At 39.4% G+C, this 18,693-nt stretch overlaps 2 protein-coding genes across 7 annotated transcripts; one reads left to right on the top strand and one right to left on the bottom strand.

The window, feature by feature from the left end:
- Nucleotides 1–299: 299 nt before the first annotated feature.
- Nucleotides 300–2,940, top strand: ANKRD37 (ankyrin repeat domain 37). Of its 2 annotated transcripts, none has more exons than XM_039388720.1 (5): nucleotides 300–443; nucleotides 784–936; nucleotides 1,596–1,687; nucleotides 2,198–2,427; nucleotides 2,699–2,940. In XM_039388720.1, the coding sequence occupies exons 1-5, from the start codon at nucleotides 417–419 to the stop codon at nucleotides 2,767–2,769; spliced, it is 573 nt and encodes a 190-aa protein (XP_039244654.1). In that variant the 5' UTR covers nucleotides 300–416; the 3' UTR covers nucleotides 2,770–2,940. The 2 variants fall into 2 exon arrangements, with proteins under 2 accessions (XP_039244654.1, XP_027591237.1); XM_027735436.2 differs by having other exon boundaries at nucleotides 334–443; nucleotides 2,694–2,940.
- Nucleotides 1,684–18,393, bottom strand: UFSP2 (UFM1 specific peptidase 2). Of its 5 annotated transcripts, none has more exons than XM_027735432.2 (12): nucleotides 18,291–18,393; nucleotides 16,183–16,261; nucleotides 14,305–14,485; nucleotides 14,161–14,227; nucleotides 13,725–13,882; nucleotides 12,683–12,875; nucleotides 11,123–11,269; nucleotides 10,498–10,662; nucleotides 9,020–9,144; nucleotides 6,783–6,859; nucleotides 4,988–5,112; nucleotides 1,684–3,559 (listed from the first exon to the last, which is right to left on the bottom strand). In XM_027735432.2, the coding sequence occupies exons 1-12, from the start codon at nucleotides 18,336–18,338 to the stop codon at nucleotides 3,473–3,475; spliced, it is 1,452 nt and encodes a 483-aa protein (XP_027591233.1). In that variant the 5' UTR covers nucleotides 18,339–18,393; the 3' UTR covers nucleotides 1,684–3,472. The 5 variants fall into 5 exon arrangements, with proteins under 5 accessions (XP_027591233.1, XP_027591235.1, XP_027591231.1 ...); XM_027735434.2 differs by lacking the exon at nucleotides 18,291–18,393 and adding an exon at nucleotides 18,131–18,231; XM_027735430.2 differs by lacking the exon at nucleotides 18,291–18,393 and adding an exon at nucleotides 17,790–18,092.
- Between the last annotated feature and the right edge of the window lie 300 nt (nucleotides 18,394–18,693).

Here is an 18,693-nt window from a genome sequence, read left to right as displayed (position 1 = left end):
TGCCGCAGCCGGTGTCAGGCTCCCCGGGAGTGGCAGCGGCGGGATGGCGGACACCGCTGGGATGGCGGGCGGGACGGCGCTCCCGCGGCTGCGAGTGTGTGCGGGACGTGCCGAGCCGCCCCGCGCCACATGGCCGCCCCCGCCGCTGCCCGCACAGCCACCGGCAGCGCGCCCCGGCCCCGGCCCCGCGGCGCCCCCGGGGCGGCCAATGGCGGCCGGGCGGGCGCTGCCGCTGCCTACGTGACGCGGCCGCGGGGGGCGGGGGCTGCAGCCGGAGCTGCCTGCGCGCGCGGCTGGTGAGGGGGGTGGGCGGCCACAGCCCCGGAGCCGCCACAGCCCCGGAGCCCCGAAAGCCGCGGAGCCGCCGCGGAGCCGCCACAGCCCCGCCAGCCCGGCGGGCTCAGCAAAGGGAGGCGATGTTGATGCTGGACTGCAGTTTAGAGGTGAGGTTTGGGGAAGATGGGTCTGTTGTTTTGTCTTACCGGGAGCCCAGACACGGAACAGGGTGAAGTGTACTTTGCCTGGAACTGTTCGGAATGTTGGGGCGCTGCCGCCGCCGATCGGTATTTCTGATTATGAGATTAAAAGCCAAAAATGTCATGCTTGGAGCTGTTTATTTTTTTTTTTTAAAGGGAAGTTTCAAGGAACATGAAGGTCGACGATTTGCGAGGGGGATGTTTCCTGCCATAATGCAGTGTGCTTAGATCTGCTGTGGCTTAAACTGGCAGTAACATTCTTTCTTTTCCTTTTTTTCTTTGTCTTTTGATTTATTGTTTATTTCAGTCTGGTAGTTTCAGCAATCTGTTTGAGGCAGGAACCGCTGTGAACGCACCTGCAGATGCCTTTGGTCAGTCTCCAGCTCACCTGGCTGCTTGTGGTGGTGAAGCTTTTTTCCTACTTTGGCAACTGCAGACAGGAGCGAATTTGAACCAACAGGTAAAAATACATGTTTCATTTCTTCCACTTCTAATCTGGTATGTTAGTAATTCCAGTTAATATTATTTACATACTTTTTATCTAAGAGAGGTTTTATAAACAGTAGTATGGCATGAGGTACCTGGGGTCACTTATTTTAGAGTAAGCTCTAGCATGAACTAGAAATCCTGTCTATATTGTGTTAGCAATTTCATTTGCTGTAATAATGCAATTTTCACACAGTGCTGCATGCAGATTTCCAGAGAATTTAATTCTTTTACACAAATGATTATTTATTTTTCCTCCAAAATTTTGTCCTTTGTACTTCCAGTACACATAAGGATTCTAGCTGCAAAGTTTAATTTACTTATACCTCTGAGCTGGTAGCAAGCTGTTGGTCACAGCAATCCCTGAATGATGCTTGAAGATGCTGTTAATCAGTGTACAGAGTGTATTCTGTGTAAATTATCTTTTAGAAGGCAAAGGTTAAAAAATTAGTATTGCAAGGGACAGCGTTTTTACTTTGTGGTGACAAATACACTAAACATTTAATGGCAGTTATCAAGTACACTCTCTCTCAACTCTCAACAGGCTGATATACACAGTCATTTTAAGGAATGAGATAGCAGTCATTTGAAGAAGGGGAATGGGATAAAGCTATATGTAAATTGTGTTTTTAGGATTGCCTTGGAGAAGCCCCAATTCATAAAGCAGCAAAAGCTGGAAGTTTGGAATGTCTCGCTCTCCTTGTTGCTGGCGATGCCAAAATTGAGTAAGCTGAGTTACATTTATTAATTTCAGTAACAGCATCAAAGGATGTGTATTTTACACAGTACTTCTACTTGTTCAGAATGTGCATGCTAAGGCTGCAAATATAGCATGACTACAGCATAAGAGTATTAGAAACTGAGATAAGCACCAAAGTAGCATGGACCATATGCTGTTATTTTGTTACATGTTAAATACCTCTGTAATAACTGCTGAGAGAATATTCCTGATCATAATCTCTCCTTGTTAGTTTTCCATTCCAATGCTGTGTTCATCTTCTTCTTGCCTTTCTGATATAAGCCAATCCTAGTCTGATGACAAATTTATTTTAAAATAATTATTGTTGTATTTAATGCCAGCCCTCTGTATGAGCCCCATGCTATCCTTGACAAACCCTCTTGATATTGATTTTCTGTAGTTGTTTTTATACATCTGTCTAAATATACCCCTTAATCAGTGGTTGCTCATAATATATATGCCAGTGTAATTGGTTATTGTTAACTCTGTGTTTCAGCTTGTGCAACAACAGTGGACAGACAGCAGCAGATCTTGCACTTGCTTATGGCTTTCTGGAATGTGCCAAGTTCCTCAAGACAATTCAGCACACTCAGACAATGAAACTGAAAGGACGGTGCAGCTACTTGCTAAGTGACAAACATGGCTTGCTGAGAGAGGATCCAACTGCACAGAAACAAGAAAGTAAAACCAGCAGATCCATAAGCAGGAAGAGGAGAAGATCAGATGGTGTGTAACACAGTTAGTTTAATACAATCCAGAATATTTTTCTAAATGTTTTCAGCGTCCAAGTAAATGGTTTTAGACACATAGCAGTTAGATATAGAAGCCTGCTAGTAAGGATGAACTTGCATAGGTAGTTAAGGTTATGGTCTTCTTGGAAACGGACAGTGCATGGGGAATGCCAGTGGAACGACTATAACAAAGGGGAAAAAAATAGGTACTCTTACTGGTGTACTGATGTAGAAGCTACAGACTTATTGTTGTTTATTCAGGACAGATCTTGTTTCCTTGCTGCCAGAAGAAACAGCCTGTAATCCCAACATGAAATATGGGGAATCTGAAGTCTGAAGAAACATGACTGGATGATACATTGAGCAGCCAGATGTGTATGCTGGGACATTGTCTCCTTCTGAGAAGGAGGAAAGCTTGTTTATTGTTACTTCTTACAGAAGAATGTTGTGGTTCCCTCCCAATAGTTGTATTCATACAGCTATAAATAAATGAGCGTGTGACAATTAATTCTCTTGATTTTTTTTCTGTGTAAATATGAGAGCAGAATTCATAAAATTCAGTACATATAGCTATTTTTTTCCCACTCCCAAAAGGCCATCATTGACAGTACCAGCAGCAAACGATGCCTTTGAACAGATTCACAGTGCACAAGACAGCTGGCTGTGTGGAATCTGAAAGGCAGAGGACAGTTCATCTTTTCGTCATGAAAGAAATCCATAAAATAAAAGGATTGGGCATTTAATCTGTAAAGATTTTAGCATAGCAAAAAATGCTATATAAATATAAATTGCATTAGGGAAAAGAACAGATATTAGTTGCCTAATAAATGCATTTGTAAGGAATGCAGTTCACAGCAGATAACTCTTATTTCTAGAGGTTTCATTTAAAAAAAAAGTTTCTTAATTTAAATTACGCCAGCAACGTTTCTATTTCAACTGAGTTTTGATTGACTTAAAGCATTCTTTTGATAAATAACAGGGCAGTTTTATCTAGATCAGCTAGTATTCTGGTGTAGCATGTTCCAGCACAAGAGAGGAATTTAAATAGCTTTTGGTCGTTGAGGTAGGCACAGATTATAATAGGCATCCTTGTTCCAAAACTCCGGGCCCTTCCATCCACAGCAGCCCTGTCCAAGAAAAAGCAAGATAGCTTTTAAATCTACCATGAATTCTAGTATTCTTACCTACTTCTATTGGATTTATTTTACTAATCATTTTACTAAGCTGTATGAATTCTTTTCAGATAGCTATGGAATGCAATGACAATTTTCAGAAAGTTCCCTATATGCCTGGAAACACATTAATGGAAAATTTATTACAGAGACTCTCTCTCCCTCTTCCTACCTCCCCAGCTTAGTTCCTAGAAGTATCATCTCTTGCACTCCATGCCCCCTTCCCACTACCTCTTCTGCTGCTACAGAGAGATTAATATTATTCTAAAATCATTCTTGCAGTTCCCATTTCTCATCCTGAATCCTTGCCTTCTTTGGTAATAGTTGATATTTCAGCCCCAAGCAGAGCTTTCAATATCAGAAACTGTGCTGTTCATCCTGATTCTGCAGAAAAAAAAGCAGTCTAACAAAGCTCTTAAGTTTGCAGAGTACCACAGAATTACTGGAGATGTTTTTGAAGGAAACAGCTACAAAATGGTAGTCCACCTCAGTTCCTCCCCAGCCACTTTTGATGAGGAAAGTAGGTTCTGCATGTATTCTATCCTCCTGGACCATTCTCAACAACTGTAGCTGTAACAGCCTTTGGTCCTACACATTCTTTGGAAATTGCTTCTGTTTTCATGTCAAGCTTTGATAATTACAGTCCAGCAAAATGTTTCTTAAAACAGCTTTTTCTGTTGGGCCCCACACAAGGATATCAAATAGAGATTCAAAATAAAAGCTACTATTTGCAACTTAATATGAAGAACAGAGAAGAAATTGATTATGTAACACCTATAGGAGATTTTATCCACTTTCACAATTTACATTTCTGACACTATGTTTACTGTTTTGTAATGCGCTATGTCATCCCTTTTAGTGGCTTTAAATGTGGAAATAATATTACATACCCTTTAGCTCTTTGGAGGTTTTTTCTTTAGAGTTCTCCCACATTTTTAAAACAGGTCACTACCTGACCTTTAAACATAGTTCAAGGCCTGATCTGAGAATGCTTAGTGTTGGATTTTTTAAATAATTTTTAAAATTTAAAATAAACTGCTATCTTCTCTGCTTCATTTTCAGCATTTTACAGGCTGAACAGATTTTTCTGTTTCATTCAAAATCCTAAACAGAGTTATTGTATACACTACAGGGTAGAAGAGGGAGATGGGTTACTTCAGATAAAATGAATAACAGTTGCTGATCTGATACATCTTCTACAAAGACACTAAGTTTCAGAAACTGCCAATAGGTACCATATAGCAGTATGCAGGTTAACTGGGATCAGCACTTCCTCCATAAGGAACCGAGAAGCCATATCATGGCCAATTAGTATTTGGCTGTACATTACTTGATTTATGTATATACATAAATATGTGTGTATATATACGCATGAAGCCTCACCTTTTCCAAAACAGCATGCAGATCTTCTCCTCCAGTGTAATGTGGGTCTAGAATCAAATATTTTATTTGCCCTGTAATCTCATTCCAAGCCACTCCTAATATCGTGTGAGCTAAAATACCTCCACCTAAAATAGGAGAAACACAAATTGCTAAATTTTTTTTTACTGAGATTGGCAAATGGGCAAGGCTTAAATAAAAATACATCAACACTTTCTACTAACAGATTAGCTTAGTTATTCAAGATGATTCTGAAGCTGACCTACATAAGATTCTTCACACTATTAAATAACATATCTTTACTACAACTAGGGAAGATTAGTTGTAGTAAGTAAAGAATTTACTTTTCAAATTTCTTCCAAGTCAGCAAGGCAGGTTAAATCCTCAACACTTTCACCAGATGAAGTCAAGAGTATTTCAAACATCTGTTTTGCACTTTTTCTTTAAAGAAACTTAACTGTATAAAAGAAATCTGGAAAACTTCCTGGTTGTAAAATGACTAAAGTTAGAACAGAAATCAGAATTGCTGGATAAGGTTTATCTGCTGTTTTCTACTAATTTACATCAATGGATATTAGGGGCAGAGTAGTAACTTTTAACTTTCTCTAGCTTGTAAACAGGGATATTTTGATGAGATGGGGACAGGTCAACTCTTGCACATTTCTTTCAGATAACATGAGAAGTTTATGCCCCTTCAATACTGTAGTAATGACTCCACACAACAGACAGGAATTGCAAAATCTGCAAAAGAACACAACTAAAAACAACCCCCAAACCCCACCTCCAAACAGCCAATCTCCATACCTCCAACAACAAAAAACATTAAACCAACCTACAAGAGAGCATTACAGGGAAAAATAAGTTACAGCCTAAAAGATTTTTCAATACAGGATTCTAAATTCTTGAAATTCAGACAAAAAGGCTGCCGAAAGACAAAGAATATTTCATAGAATCATAAAATGCTTTGGGTTGGAAGGGACCGTAAATATCTTCTAGTTCTAACCCTGCTGCCATGGGCAGGGACATCTTCTACTATGCCAGCTTGCTCAAAGCTCCACCCAACCTGGCCTTGAACACTCCCAGGGATGGGGCATCCACAACTTCTCTGGGCAACCTGTTCCAGTGCCTCACCACCCTCACTTCTTTCTAACATATAATCTAAACCATCATCATACCAAAGCCTGGACTTCTGGGACCTCTAATTTGAGAAAGTAACACTATATTGTGGAGTATCAAATACGGATTGTAAAAAATGCTAAAATTAATTTTATTAAAGCTGAAAATAATAATATCAATATTACTAATTTTATAAACCACAGCTTGGAAATAGTTCAATTAAAGTTGCAGTATTCTTAGGAGTGGCACTTACCTTAACAACATTTCAGATTATTAAAACTGGTCTTAAAAAAAATTTGGATAATATACTTCTCTTCCAAGCAAGAGAAACACTACGCTTCTGTGAGGGGAAGTTTTGGGGAACTGTATGATCATCTGTTCCTCTAGAGAGCAGAAGTCAGCTCTCAAGTGATGATTTAAAAGCAATTTATAAAAACACCATTTAGATTGACTTTTGTTACCATGTTTAATACTGAGCTTGGGAGTAATACTGAATTAAAAGATACCAGACAGACTAAATTGTATCATTTTTGAAGCTACCTTGGGGAAACCATAATTTTTAATTCATCTACAGTTTCGATTAACTCTTGTACAGTAAATTGAACAGGTTCTAATTGAAATACAATTCAGCGCATGGAGGCCATGAACTTTCACTGCCTTTCTTCAATATTCAAGCACTTACCAATCATAATTGGAGTTCCCTCAGTCTTGAAATGATTAGCAAGCTCTCTTCCCTGCAATGCTAGTTCAGAACCCTTGCTAGGTAAGAAAAACAACAATAGATTTGTCATTCTTACTAGGCTTAATTCTCTAATTATCCATTATACTTGTTAATTGCATAGGTAACCGATTAGAAGGTCACTTGGATTATTACTGTGTAAACTTCCTGAGACAATGTGAAAAACGTTTTCTAATGCAACTCAGAGATCCTGGTTGGACCAATGAATCTGCTGTAAGCCTCATTGCCACTGTGGAGCATCCGGAGTCATCCAGCCTCTATAAAAGTGTCTGCTGCTCATCTCCCACAGTGGGGACAGCTGGTAAACCCCAACAGGTCCCTCCAAGTGGCTGAAAAAGAGGTTGGCCATATCTATCAACAAGGGGAAGTCTGAAGTAACAGACCTTCATAAGAAACAACAAAAATAAGGACTTGATAAAGGTGCATATAATTACATCTCTGAAGGTAAGTTTCTACTGTAATTGCACAAGCAATCGCAATATTCATACCCATGTTGGCTTTGAAAAACAAATCTCAAATAACATTAGTAATCTGTTCAAAAGCAACACTGAACTTAGCTTTGTTATATTCTCCCTGCTTTCTTTTTCAACTATGTAGACCAGCCACTAACAAAAGAAATCTAGATGTAAGAGAAAGGTGTGCACACAGTGCATGCACATACTCTAGGATTTGGAGCTGAAGACATATGTCTGATGGACACTTATATTCCTCTTAGAAGACTGACAGTACTCCCAAAAGTGGTGACAAAAGCTAGGCAAGGAAATTAATACAGATATATTTAATATCTTGTCATTATAGTTCTTCATAGAGTGGTTAACTTTTTTAAAACCCAAAGAAAGCCTGCACGCCTACTTCCCAAGTTCCTGGAGAGATGGATTAAATGCAGACAGAATACAAAACTGGAACTCTGGGAAATGGTGCATTTATGATAGTGGATCCAGGACCCAGTACTAGTGTTGCTGGTGCAGCTGTGAAGTCTTATTTCCATTAAAGGTTAGAGGTGCTATGTGAAATAAACCCAAACCAAAAATGTCATTCACTGCCAGTGACCAGCTAAAAAAGATGCATGACGTTTTCTTCTTCCCAGCACGGTATTGATGTCGGTTTTTCATAATCCTGAAAAAAACTGGTGTTCCCTTGTGGCAGCACTATAGGCAATTCTACTCAGTTCACAAAAGAATTTATTCTATATTCTTATATACAGGAATAAAAATCTTCCTAATGGCAGGGTCTGTCACAGCTATCATAAATAATAGCTGGATCATCTGCAAATACAAGCTCTGGAACAGAAACAAAGATTAAGATATTTAAGAACTGAGCTATTTTCCTAAGATTAAGAATCCCCATCACCATGCTTATTTAGAATATTTACAGTGGAATTTACTCTAAATACACGAGTAGTATTTTGACTTGAATTTTCATATGCACTATGTTAGTATATGTTCTTTATTTCATGACTCTTATTTATCACAACATATTCAGGGATTTGTTAGTCTGCTTGGTGTTGCCTCTGTGATAAAAATCTGGTAATTTTACTTCTGATAAATGCTGAACATTATTCTTTTTATCCAAAAATATCTTTGTAGGGTCCTTCATGGTCCTTCTGGTCATCCTATAAGATGATCAGATTGTCAGAATGAAAACAAATTCCTTGTTTTATTTGTCACACAAACCCAAAAAAGAGAACATTATTTCCAGGCTGCTCAGCAATTCGCCTCAACCCTCAGGAGTTAGCTCTGTGGACACAGCAATAATTTATCAGTGTGCATTCAGTTCTCTGCGGCTACCAGACTCTTTGTCTGCTTCAAAAATGTGATGCAAAGAAATAGGCTGAGTTCCATATCAGTTTGCATATCATTAGGCAATTTATAGGATTAAGCACACCCAATGGGAGCCACATTTGTAGCTTTATGAAACTGGGCAGTTGGCATATCCTTAAGCAATTTATAGCAACTGGAAACTGAAACCCCAAGCCTGCAAGAAATTTAACACCACCTTTATCTGCAAGCATTTAGCAAAAAATAAAGGGGGAATATAAGGCTTATGAACAAAGTACCCTTAAAGGATTTATCTCTTTAATTATTCCCGTTCTCCCAACCACTGTAATCATAATTTGCTTTTTATGGCATTCAGTCTTTTTAACAATTACTGAGCTACTATAAACAGTTAATGATTCTTACCTGACAAATAATATTTTGGATGTTATTCCAAAAAGCTGATTCAGAACAAGCTGTACCTCAATTGAACCAATCCATTGCCGTGATCCAACAAATGCTGCAGGCTTGTCTCCAGCATCAACCAGTGCCTTTCCAACATCATGATGAAGAAGAAAAACAAAGAGCAACAAGATATAGTAGGGAATTCCACCACATTTTTGTGAATAAAGTTGGTTTATATTTATGGAAATGTGTTTTGAACCTAGCCAGTCAAAAGCAGAAAATAAGTATCAAATACATTCACTGGGGTTCTGTTTTGGAAATGTCCCTTTAAGCAGTAACACAGAACAGTGTCCATAAGCACAGACTACAAACCCAGGTCCACAGGCAGACTTCAAGCTGGGATGGTGAGCACTGAGCTGTCTAATAATGCATCATTTGGACACTGCAGAAGCCACTTCATAGGCTGAAGGGCTTGGATTCCTATTCAAAGCATCTCAGAAAAGGATCCATAAAATAGTGCTCTGAGAAAGAGGCCACTGAAATACACCAGAAGTTGTGGTTTATTTTAAACTCTTCTCTGTTCTGAGGCTTATATGCTACACGCAGCACTTGAGAGGGTCCTTTTCTGCTCAGGATACAAAGCCCACAAAGTCTCCTGCAGGCTACTGCTCTCTTCTAGATGCCTAAAAATATTACAGGAGTGCAGAGACTTTGGGAGCTTTTAGCTTTAGATCTGGTCTGAGCAATGTTCAGGAAATGCAGTTTTACCTTTAGTGTTCACGTCCTTGCTAGGTAGGATGAAAGTTGTTTTATTAACTGGATTAAACTTTGCTAAAGATGTTCAGTTAACTAATAGAACACAAAGAACTATTTTTAGAAGATGGAAGATAATTGCAGTATTTCTGGATAGGCACACAGTATTAGTTACCCAAGTCTACAGTTTTTCTTCAGTGCTCTTAAGAGAAATGAACACGTTCAGGTATGTAGTTGAATTCAAAACAGAAAAAGAAGTGAAGGAGAGTTCAAAAACCAGGAAAAGCATACTGCTCTCAAAGGCAAATTTGCAAAAGGCGTCAGTAAATTCATGCATAGCATCTGGGGACTAATCCAACTGTCACTGAATACAAAAGTCAGTTTTAAAACTGATTTTAGTATGACACACTGGGTTCTTCGTTCTCTTTTCATTTGGAAAAAACACTGAAAATGTCATAATCTCAGCTTCTAAAAGAACATTAATCCAAGGAAACATTTAAAAGACTATTTTAAGGAGTCTTATTTGTACAGATAATGTCATTCAACAGTGATAAACATTTGAAGACAGATCTCCTATAATAAAACTTGTTAAAAACAGTAACTCAGAACCACTAGTTCAATTTAAGAGATAAATTAAAAATATCACACAAATCAAAATATATGGATTGGATCTTTAAAAAATAATCTACACAAATATTTCTAGACAAATATGCATAAAATAATGAATCTCCTTAAATGGTCTATACCTGTTGAATTTCCTTGTGTGTTGGTATAGGTCTGTCAATGTAACCTTGGTGCTTGAACCAAGAGCAGATTGTCTGCAAAGACCTATAGGCACAGCCCCAACCACTGTCATCAGTCCCATCCTGCATATAGTGGTGATAACTATACACACCATGTACTAAATAAACCTGCACAGAAAGAGATAACACAAAAGAATCTGATCACACTTGCAATCAGCTTTCAGAGAAGCCATATGACCTGTCACTTGCACTGTAAAAGTTTTCAGCTGAGGACTGCAAATCTTTGGAAGAATCAAAGGGTCATTATTCACACATGATTACTCCTCCTGTTTTTGTCTCATAAACATCTCTGTTCATGGTTTTAGTTTCTTGTCCTGGTTCTAAGAAACTTTTAAAGTACATGCTAAAAATGTGTACATCCTTTTCCAAGAAAATCCAATTTCTTTGGGACAAATACAGCAAACTAAAGCAATGCCATTTTGCGCAGAGAAGCCCTTTGATTTAAAAGGCTGGGCCAATTATTTCACTTTCTCATCTACACAACACTGACGATCTAAGTTACTGCTTTTAATAACAAACTCAAGTAAAATAAAAAGTACTTTCTGACAAATGTTCAACTTAAACTTACCATACCAGGCTCCATACCAGGCGAATTAAGATGTAAGTGTGGATTTCTGAGATATCCATCTTTATAAGGTTCATCTGGAAAATGATAAGCATTTGCTCTCTTGAAATATGGTCTGTCACAAGGCAGATTGTATAACCCATGCAATTCCTACATGCAAGTTCGAATAAAAATAAAGAGCACAATTCAAATTTTGGATTACAAGAAAGATCAAATTGTAAGTAGCAATAAAGACATATATAATTTTAACAGCATAGCTTAGCAAATTATTAAAATATGCTTAACCAAACATTCAGCATGTACGTTTACTACTACATCTCACGTCTCAAGGGAAGCTCATGCAGGCTTACCTCCTGTCTAAAGGGCCCACTGTTTTATGCAGTCCTGTTACATAATGCCTGCCACTGGAGCCCCACTGAAGATACCACGAGTAACAAGTTTGTTATGGAAGTATGATAAAATACATCACAGAAAAGAATTACAGTTTTATCTATGTAGTAGTGTAGATAGATACAGACACTGAATTATAATCTTAACTGATACTGAAGACACACAAATACCTTGTATTGAGACAAACTAAAGATACTGAGCTTATGGCTCAAGCAGATTCAGTCTATTTTTAAATCTCTTAAGCCCTGTTTATAACACAGCAGCCACATTTAAAGAGATACACTGTCTTATTTCACAGAGCTTAAAAGTGAAAGGAATGATGAGATCATCTAGGATAATGTGTGTAACACAGGTAATACATTTTAGGCAGAGGTAACACTTTCAGTGGGTAAGAGTGAACAGCAGACAGAGAGCAGGAAAGACAGTGTGCCACCAGTGCCTGAGGCCTCTGCAAGTGCAAGGCTAGATTAGGTTTTATAGACCTAGGAATGCTTCACACAGAAGAAAATGAAAAATCGCCAGAGCTTCTACATCTCTAAGCTGGCAGAATATTCTTTCCCTACTCTCAGTATGTGTGACCTGGTTGAACTCAGTCTCAATCTGAAGGTTCTGCCCCATCACAACATTCTTCCACCTCATCCTCCTTTTTCTAGATGTGTCAACCCAGAAGGCAAAAACAAACCAAAAGCTAGCTAAGCCTGGTCAGCTGTAAGCCACAAAAAGCAGCCCCCTCCAAACAAACAGAAAAAACCCCACAAAACCCCAAGAAAGAAACCAAAACAAACAAACCCTCCCAGCATTAACCCTTTCAGGACATGTGTTAAAGCCTGAATGTAGAAAAACGCTACACATAATCTGATATTCTATCATGGAAGTGGATAAATTCAAAGAATACTGTACTGGATAGATAAAATCTATCTAAACCAAATTTTATGTACTTTTAAAGTTTCTATTGTTCTCTTACCAAAATGAGATCTGGCACATATTTTATAAAATAACTTCTAATAAATCAAGCTTCTACATTCAGTATGCTGCTTTGGTTACAATAAAAATAAATTTAAAAAAAATAACATTATCTGTTAGTATTTATTCTGCATTGACTAAATGAAAAGCTTTACCACTGCTTCAATTACAACAATTAAAAATAAAAATAAAACTGTTTGTTGGCTTTACCTTTCTATAACTTTCCAGTTGATCATCTGAAATACCTGTAGGATATGAGATTGTTACAAGATGATTTTTTCCTGGTAACATGAAGTGAAATTGTTCTGGTACCACAATTGATGTTCCTTTCACGTATTTCATGATACATCTTTCCATGTCATCTAATTGCCCATGAATTGCTTTCACCAGGAGATTTTGTACCCTGCAAAGTCCAAAGGAGAATATTAAAAAAGCAGAGCAGCGATGGTGGATCATTTTCTCTCATAGCTCTGGCAGTTATGCAATACTTATATGCATAGCTGCACCTGGTCAGATGAATGTACTACTTTCCTGCTTCTGCTCCCACAGGCAAAGGCAGAGCCTCACCGTGCTTTAGTCAAGGCATGTCTGCACACAGAAACCAGTCCCTAGTGATTCAATCCTCCAAAGTGCAGGTATGCTGTTTTTTATCAGAAACACAACCATTATGAGCATTTGCCAAAATAAAAATTACATATATGACTACATGGGGGTTTTTTTGTTTGGTTGGTTTGGTTTGGGATTTTTTTTTCTTTTTTTTTTTTTTTCCATTTTATCCACTCCATTTAGTATTGTTCAGAGTCAAATCCTATGGGAAAAATACAAGGAAAAAATACAGAGGCAGCTTCAAACGTTTTCCATCTGCACCTACCTAGCTGCAGTCCCTAGTGTAGGGCTGAGATTAGAAAGACTCATCAAATAAACCCCAACTCTCACTTTTATTCACCTCACATACTTACAAGAATTTTTAGAACATTTCCCTGCCTTTCTCATTGCTAAGTAATAGCTATGAGTTATCAAATCTATCAGACATTGATGAACTCAATTTTTTGCAGGCAGCAAAAGGATTGTTCTCAAGATTATTAAAGGTAACAGCTGTCTACATGACCTTTTATTATTTACACAGTTAAAATTCCACTCTAAAAATACTATATACTTTCCATTAAAATGATGACTGATACAGTTTTACTTCATTACTTCAAGAAAAAGCAGAAATGAAGCTGAAAAATTACAAGTTCAGGATAACACTTACTTTCCCCACGTTTCTTCTGGAGAAACAGATACAACAACATCAACTGGTAATGTCATATTTATGTAGTGGTGTTCCTTATTTTCCCTTTCAATGATTGGAGCCAAAGCAGCTAAAGAAGATGTCATTTCCAACATGAGGTCTACATTGACTATCTGCTGCTGGAGAGAATAAAGACACCAATAGGACATCTGCAACTACACATGCATCAAGTAGGCAAAAGAAAGATTGTAGATATTTGATATTGAACTCAGTAATGAAATATCTGGGTTAAAAAAAAGCTAGAAACATCAAACTTCTACGTGCTTCTACTTTAAAATGATTCTTTTAACTCATGTCAATGTCTACTTGTGCACAAAAAAGCCCAGGGAGGGCAAGTCTGAAAATGTTTAAATGATAAATTGTCTCACATAATTTTTTACTGGGGTGAGAGACATACCGTATCTTGTAACTTCTTATCCTTCTTTTTGCCAGGCTTTCGTTTGGTCTCGTCATCTTGATCAAATCTGAAGTATCAACAGAAAGAGAAATTACTATAATAAGAAATTAATCTGCTATTCCCCCCAATTTTTAATATACTCACTGGATAAATCGTGTTATCTCCTTACATGCAGACTCATCAGTCAGATCTGGAACTGTGGTCATACCATTGTTAGGCCACACATACACTGAACTGTGGCAAATTCTTAATACAAGAACCTCTGAGGACAATTTGTTTGCAAGATCACTGAAAACATATCCTAATGCCTTTTTTGTTGATGCCTCTGAAACACAATAAGGATACAATTAGACTAGAAAATTCCCTTGCTCTTTTTTTTATAGCTGCTGGGCATACATTAAAAAAAAAGTTTTAACTTGGAATAAAAACCTAAATGCTGTTAGGATGAGAAAAATGACTAGGTAAACAAAAACTGATGTAAGATTTCACTTAGCAGGTCTGCCTCAAACATTCATATTTATATCTCCTTAAACAAAAGTTCTCTTTTCTCTCAGATGCCAAATATGAAGAGCTGAATGAATCACAGAAGAATAACCTATTCTGCAGTCAATTCTCACATCTATAATTCTTAACCAAGCCTACAGTTGCAAACAAACTTCTACATACAGACAAACTTTTAACTAAATCCCGGAAAGATTCAACCTGAGTCACATGTTTCTGACTTCATATCATCGTTCAGAAATACAAACAGACTAAATGCTTGGAAAAGCAGAGCCTACATTCCAACTGAAGACCAAGATCTGGCCAAAATAAACCTGCAACTGTAACCCTGATCTGCCTTAAGCTTTATTACTGGTATAGACAGTTGGCTTTCAGAGCTTGACTTGACTATTTAAGTTTTATCCACACCTTACAACCTGAACCAATACTGCACATGACAGAGCAACTTTTGCACATTACCCACATTTTTTCTTCACTGAGGAGGTTAAAGACCTTTGCTTAGAATACAAAAAGTTAAAAAAGCCTAACAAGTCACCAAAGACTATACTGTATATCTTTAATCCTCTAACTTCAATTTGGTAAGTATTAGATAACTTTTGCACTAGAAGTATGTAAAAACTACAGTATTAGAAAACTGCTCCAAAAGAAAAATTTACTGCCTTCAAAAGGAACGGTGTGTCATATTTACACACTAAGAGCTGTGAATACCATGCATCTGGACAATTCAAATACCACTCTGCTTCACTGCAGTTAAAGTTCACTACACTGTAAACTAAGCCAAATAAATAGCCCTTCTTTGAGGATGCAACTCACAAAATGTTGCTTTGCATTAGGCAAATCTATTCCACACTTCCACTGCACATCATGACCTCAAATAAGCCCAAATTCCTTTTCAAGGTTCATTAACATGGAATTCAGTGTCTCTAGCAGAGACTTGTCTTTTAAAATGCAGAATGAGTGACATTTGAACTAAAGACAACCTCCTTCCACATGGCAGCTCACCATATGACAGCTCAATAGGTTGCTGATAGCTTTGAGCTGACTTTCTGAAGAGGATGTCACATTACTGTAACAGTGTGGGACTAGAGGAGCCCCTTAACACCATATGGACTAGTCCCTTGTTATCACTTGGAACTGCCGTAGCCAATCCCACCTGAATTCAGTAGGCTGACTAGTTGACTTATTCCCCTTCTCTATTTCTCTAGGAAGACTGGACCACAGTCCCAAAACTGTATTAATACAATCTTGTTATAACCAAATTCATTGTTGTTAAATTATTCTCTGTCTGCTTAGAATTTCAGGGTCAACTTTGGAGTCAAGCTCAAAATAAAAAACATGTGATGGAAAAAGACTGTCAGAAAATTTACGGAGATAAAGAATAACATTTTGGTACTTAATTGTTACAGCTTTTGGAAGAAGCACTTAATGGCTGGTGAAACGCAAACAAAATAAATATCTTACTTAGTTTATTAATAAAAGTTTATATAAATATTAAGAAATCTATTAGTCTAATAGACACACCATCAGTAGTTGCTAGCTGAAATGCAAGATCCAAGCCTCCTCTTATTCTGAAGAGTATATCCATAGCTTCTAGAATTACCTAAGGAGAAAAAAGAAGCAATGAAAATGAATAGCCACTTCAACATGCCTTCTCTCGAGCCACAACTGACTGCTGTTTTACCACAGTATGCCAGCACACCAGCAATTATTGCAGTTGCTCTGGTTACAAGAGGCCAGTGAATAAACAGGGAAGTGAGTGGCACAGCAACACACAGTTGCTGGAGCCAGTACCTGAATTACATGACTACTGCTACAAACAGTCCTTAGAACACACTTCCTGCCTAAACAAAAAAATTGTAATTCTATACTTCTACCATTTAGAAATACTTTGGGTAAAATGTCTTTTTCTCAATCCAAATGTCATATTTCCCATAATATAAGTCCTCTTCTAGCTCAAGTAAACCAAGGACTGCTCTAAGCAGAAAGGTAATTAGGCACATCTGTAAGTATGCATTCATTTTGATTAGGAAATCACAGCTTCAGGAGAAGGAGGAAAAAAAAGGGGGGTAGACACATACACAACCTGTAGAACTACGGCCAAGTTTCACATTTGACAGGAGAGCCACTTATGCCAGCATAGAGATCACCCAGCTTTTGCCCCCTTCCAAAGTCCCCACTGTGTCCTCAGAACTGCTCATTGCAGACATTTTAACATGAACTTCATCAGAGAACTCATGCAGATGGAAACCCATCCTCTTATTGATTCCATCCTCTTATTGACAGAAGACAGATCAATTCCCAGTCACGTTTAACACAGTGGTACAAAAACAGCTGTGGCAATGCAGAGAGGAACAAAAGGTGACAGCCCAGATGAGTGTGGGTATTCCTCAATCTAAGCCCAAAAAGAAATGCTTCACAGCCTTAATTGCTCTAACCCCCCACCACCAAACACCTATAAGAATAATTACACTATGACTCTTTGGAAAGCCTTATCACATAACTGTTTACTTACAAAGTATGAGAGTCTTCCAGGTGCAATGTTAGTGTTACTCATGAAAGAAACAAAACATAGGACTAACTTTCTTTCCATTAAAAGTATTCTAAAGAGAAATATGCAAGATATGCATACCTGATGAAAATATAATCATCTACTACACTTTTAGTTGTGGGCAAAGGACTTTCAGGTTTTAGTGACTCTGGAGCGCCAAAGTTCTACAATAAATAGTTTGGTTCCTGAAGCATAACTGTGAAGTATTTTAGATAATATAGTTATCTACATTAATAGGGTCTTGGAGTGTGGGATCCACAAGTGCCTGAAAGAATGTTTGCATGTGCAAGATCTTTCTATTTGAATTATTATTATGCAAGAATAACATTCATGAATAAGAAGCAGAGCTTTGCAAAAGGAGGAAGAGAGGATCTGGCCTTTTGATAGTGGCTCCTCATGGATGATCACAGAATGGGTCAGGTTGGAAGGGACCACAGTGGGTCACGTGGTCCAATCTCCCTGCTCAAGCAGGGTCGTCCTAGAGGACATTGCACAGAATTGCCTGCAGACAGTTCTCGAAAATCTCCAGTGAGGGAGACTCCACAGCCTCTCTGGGCAACCTGTTCCAGTGCACAGTCACCTGTACAGTACAGAAGTTCTTCCTCGTGCTCAGGTGGAACATCCTATGCATCAGTTTCTGCTCGTTGCCTCTTGTCCTACTGCTTGGCACTACCGAAAAGAGCCTGCCTGTATCATGATGAGGTCTTCCGCCAAATCCCTGACTAAAGCCACGCAGACCGAGACCCCCGGGGCGATGAGGAACAGCAGCTGCCAGCGGGGAGGAGGAGGCGGCAGCGCGGGAGGCGCCGCTGCCCCCGTTTGACACAAGCCAGGCCGTGCGAAGAAGGGCCCGAGGGGCCTTGACACTTCTCTCCGAGGCGCCCCTGGGGCTGGAGGCCCAAACGCCGCCGCCAAACCCACCTGGCAGTGGGGACACAGCTCCCAGCCCGCCAGAGCACAGGGCGGGCAGCCCCGGCGGGAGCACTCCCGCCCCCGCCGAGGACGGACGAACGAACACTAACCCATCCACCCAGCGATCCCTACCCCAGGGAAGGGGAGATGAGGGGAGGGGCGGACTCACCACGTCCGTCAGAGCCGCCGCGGGGGCCGGGCCTGGGCGCGAGCGCATCCTCGTGGCGCACCCTCGTGGCGCACGCGCGCTCCCGCCTGTAAGGGGCGGGGAGCAGCTCCCGTGCCGGCGCGTCCCCGCCCCCTCGGCCGCCCCCCCGCGCTACGGGGCCGTACAGGGGCCTTTCTCGTACGGCCGGGCAGGACGGGCCGCGGTGCCGCACGGTTCCCTATGGAGTCACCCGCCTTTCCTTCCCCTTCCCCTTCCCCTTCCCCTTCCCCTTCCCCTTCCCCTTCCCCTTCCCCTTCCCCTTCCCCTTCCCCTTCCCCTCCCCCTCCCCTTCATTCCTACTCTCTTCTGCAAATTCAGGTTACTTTATAGGGCTATATGGATCACAGAGACCTTCGAAATCATG

This window comes from Pipra filicauda, unplaced genomic scaffold (assembly GCF_003945595.2).
Source record: "Pipra filicauda isolate LSUMZ 115617 unplaced genomic scaffold, ASM394559v2 scaffold67_size6003252_pilon, whole genome shotgun sequence".
NCBI lineage: Eukaryota > Metazoa > Chordata > Aves > Passeriformes > Pipridae > Pipra > Pipra filicauda.
The sequence above is the reverse complement of the archived record's forward strand: the minus strand, read 5'-3'. Positions and strand labels throughout refer to the sequence as shown.

Bases quoted from the DNA above. Each gene is read 5' to 3' on its own strand.
- UFSP2 (XM_027735430.2), bottom strand. From the start codon at position 17,840: ATGCATAGGATGTTCCACCTGAGCACGAGGAAGAACTTCTGTACTGTA. The intron at 14,228-14,304 runs GTGAGTATATTA...TTGATACTTCAG, and splicing joins GAGATAACACGATTTATCCA to ATTTGATCAAGATGACGAGA. The intron at 10,663-11,122 runs GTAAGTTTAAGT...CTTTCTGTGCAG, and splicing joins CTGGTATGGAGCCTGGTATG to GTTTATTTAGTACATGGTGT.
- ANKRD37 (XM_039388720.1), top strand. From the start codon at position 417: ATGTTGATGCTGGACTGCAGTTTAGAG. The intron at 444-783 runs GTGAGGTTTGGG...TGTTTATTTCAG, and splicing joins TGCTGGACTGCAGTTTAGAG to TCTGGTAGTTTCAGCAATCT. The intron at 2,428-2,698 runs GTGTGTAACACA...TATTCAGGACAG, and splicing joins GAAGAGGAGAAGATCAGATG to ATCTTGTTTCCTTGCTGCCA.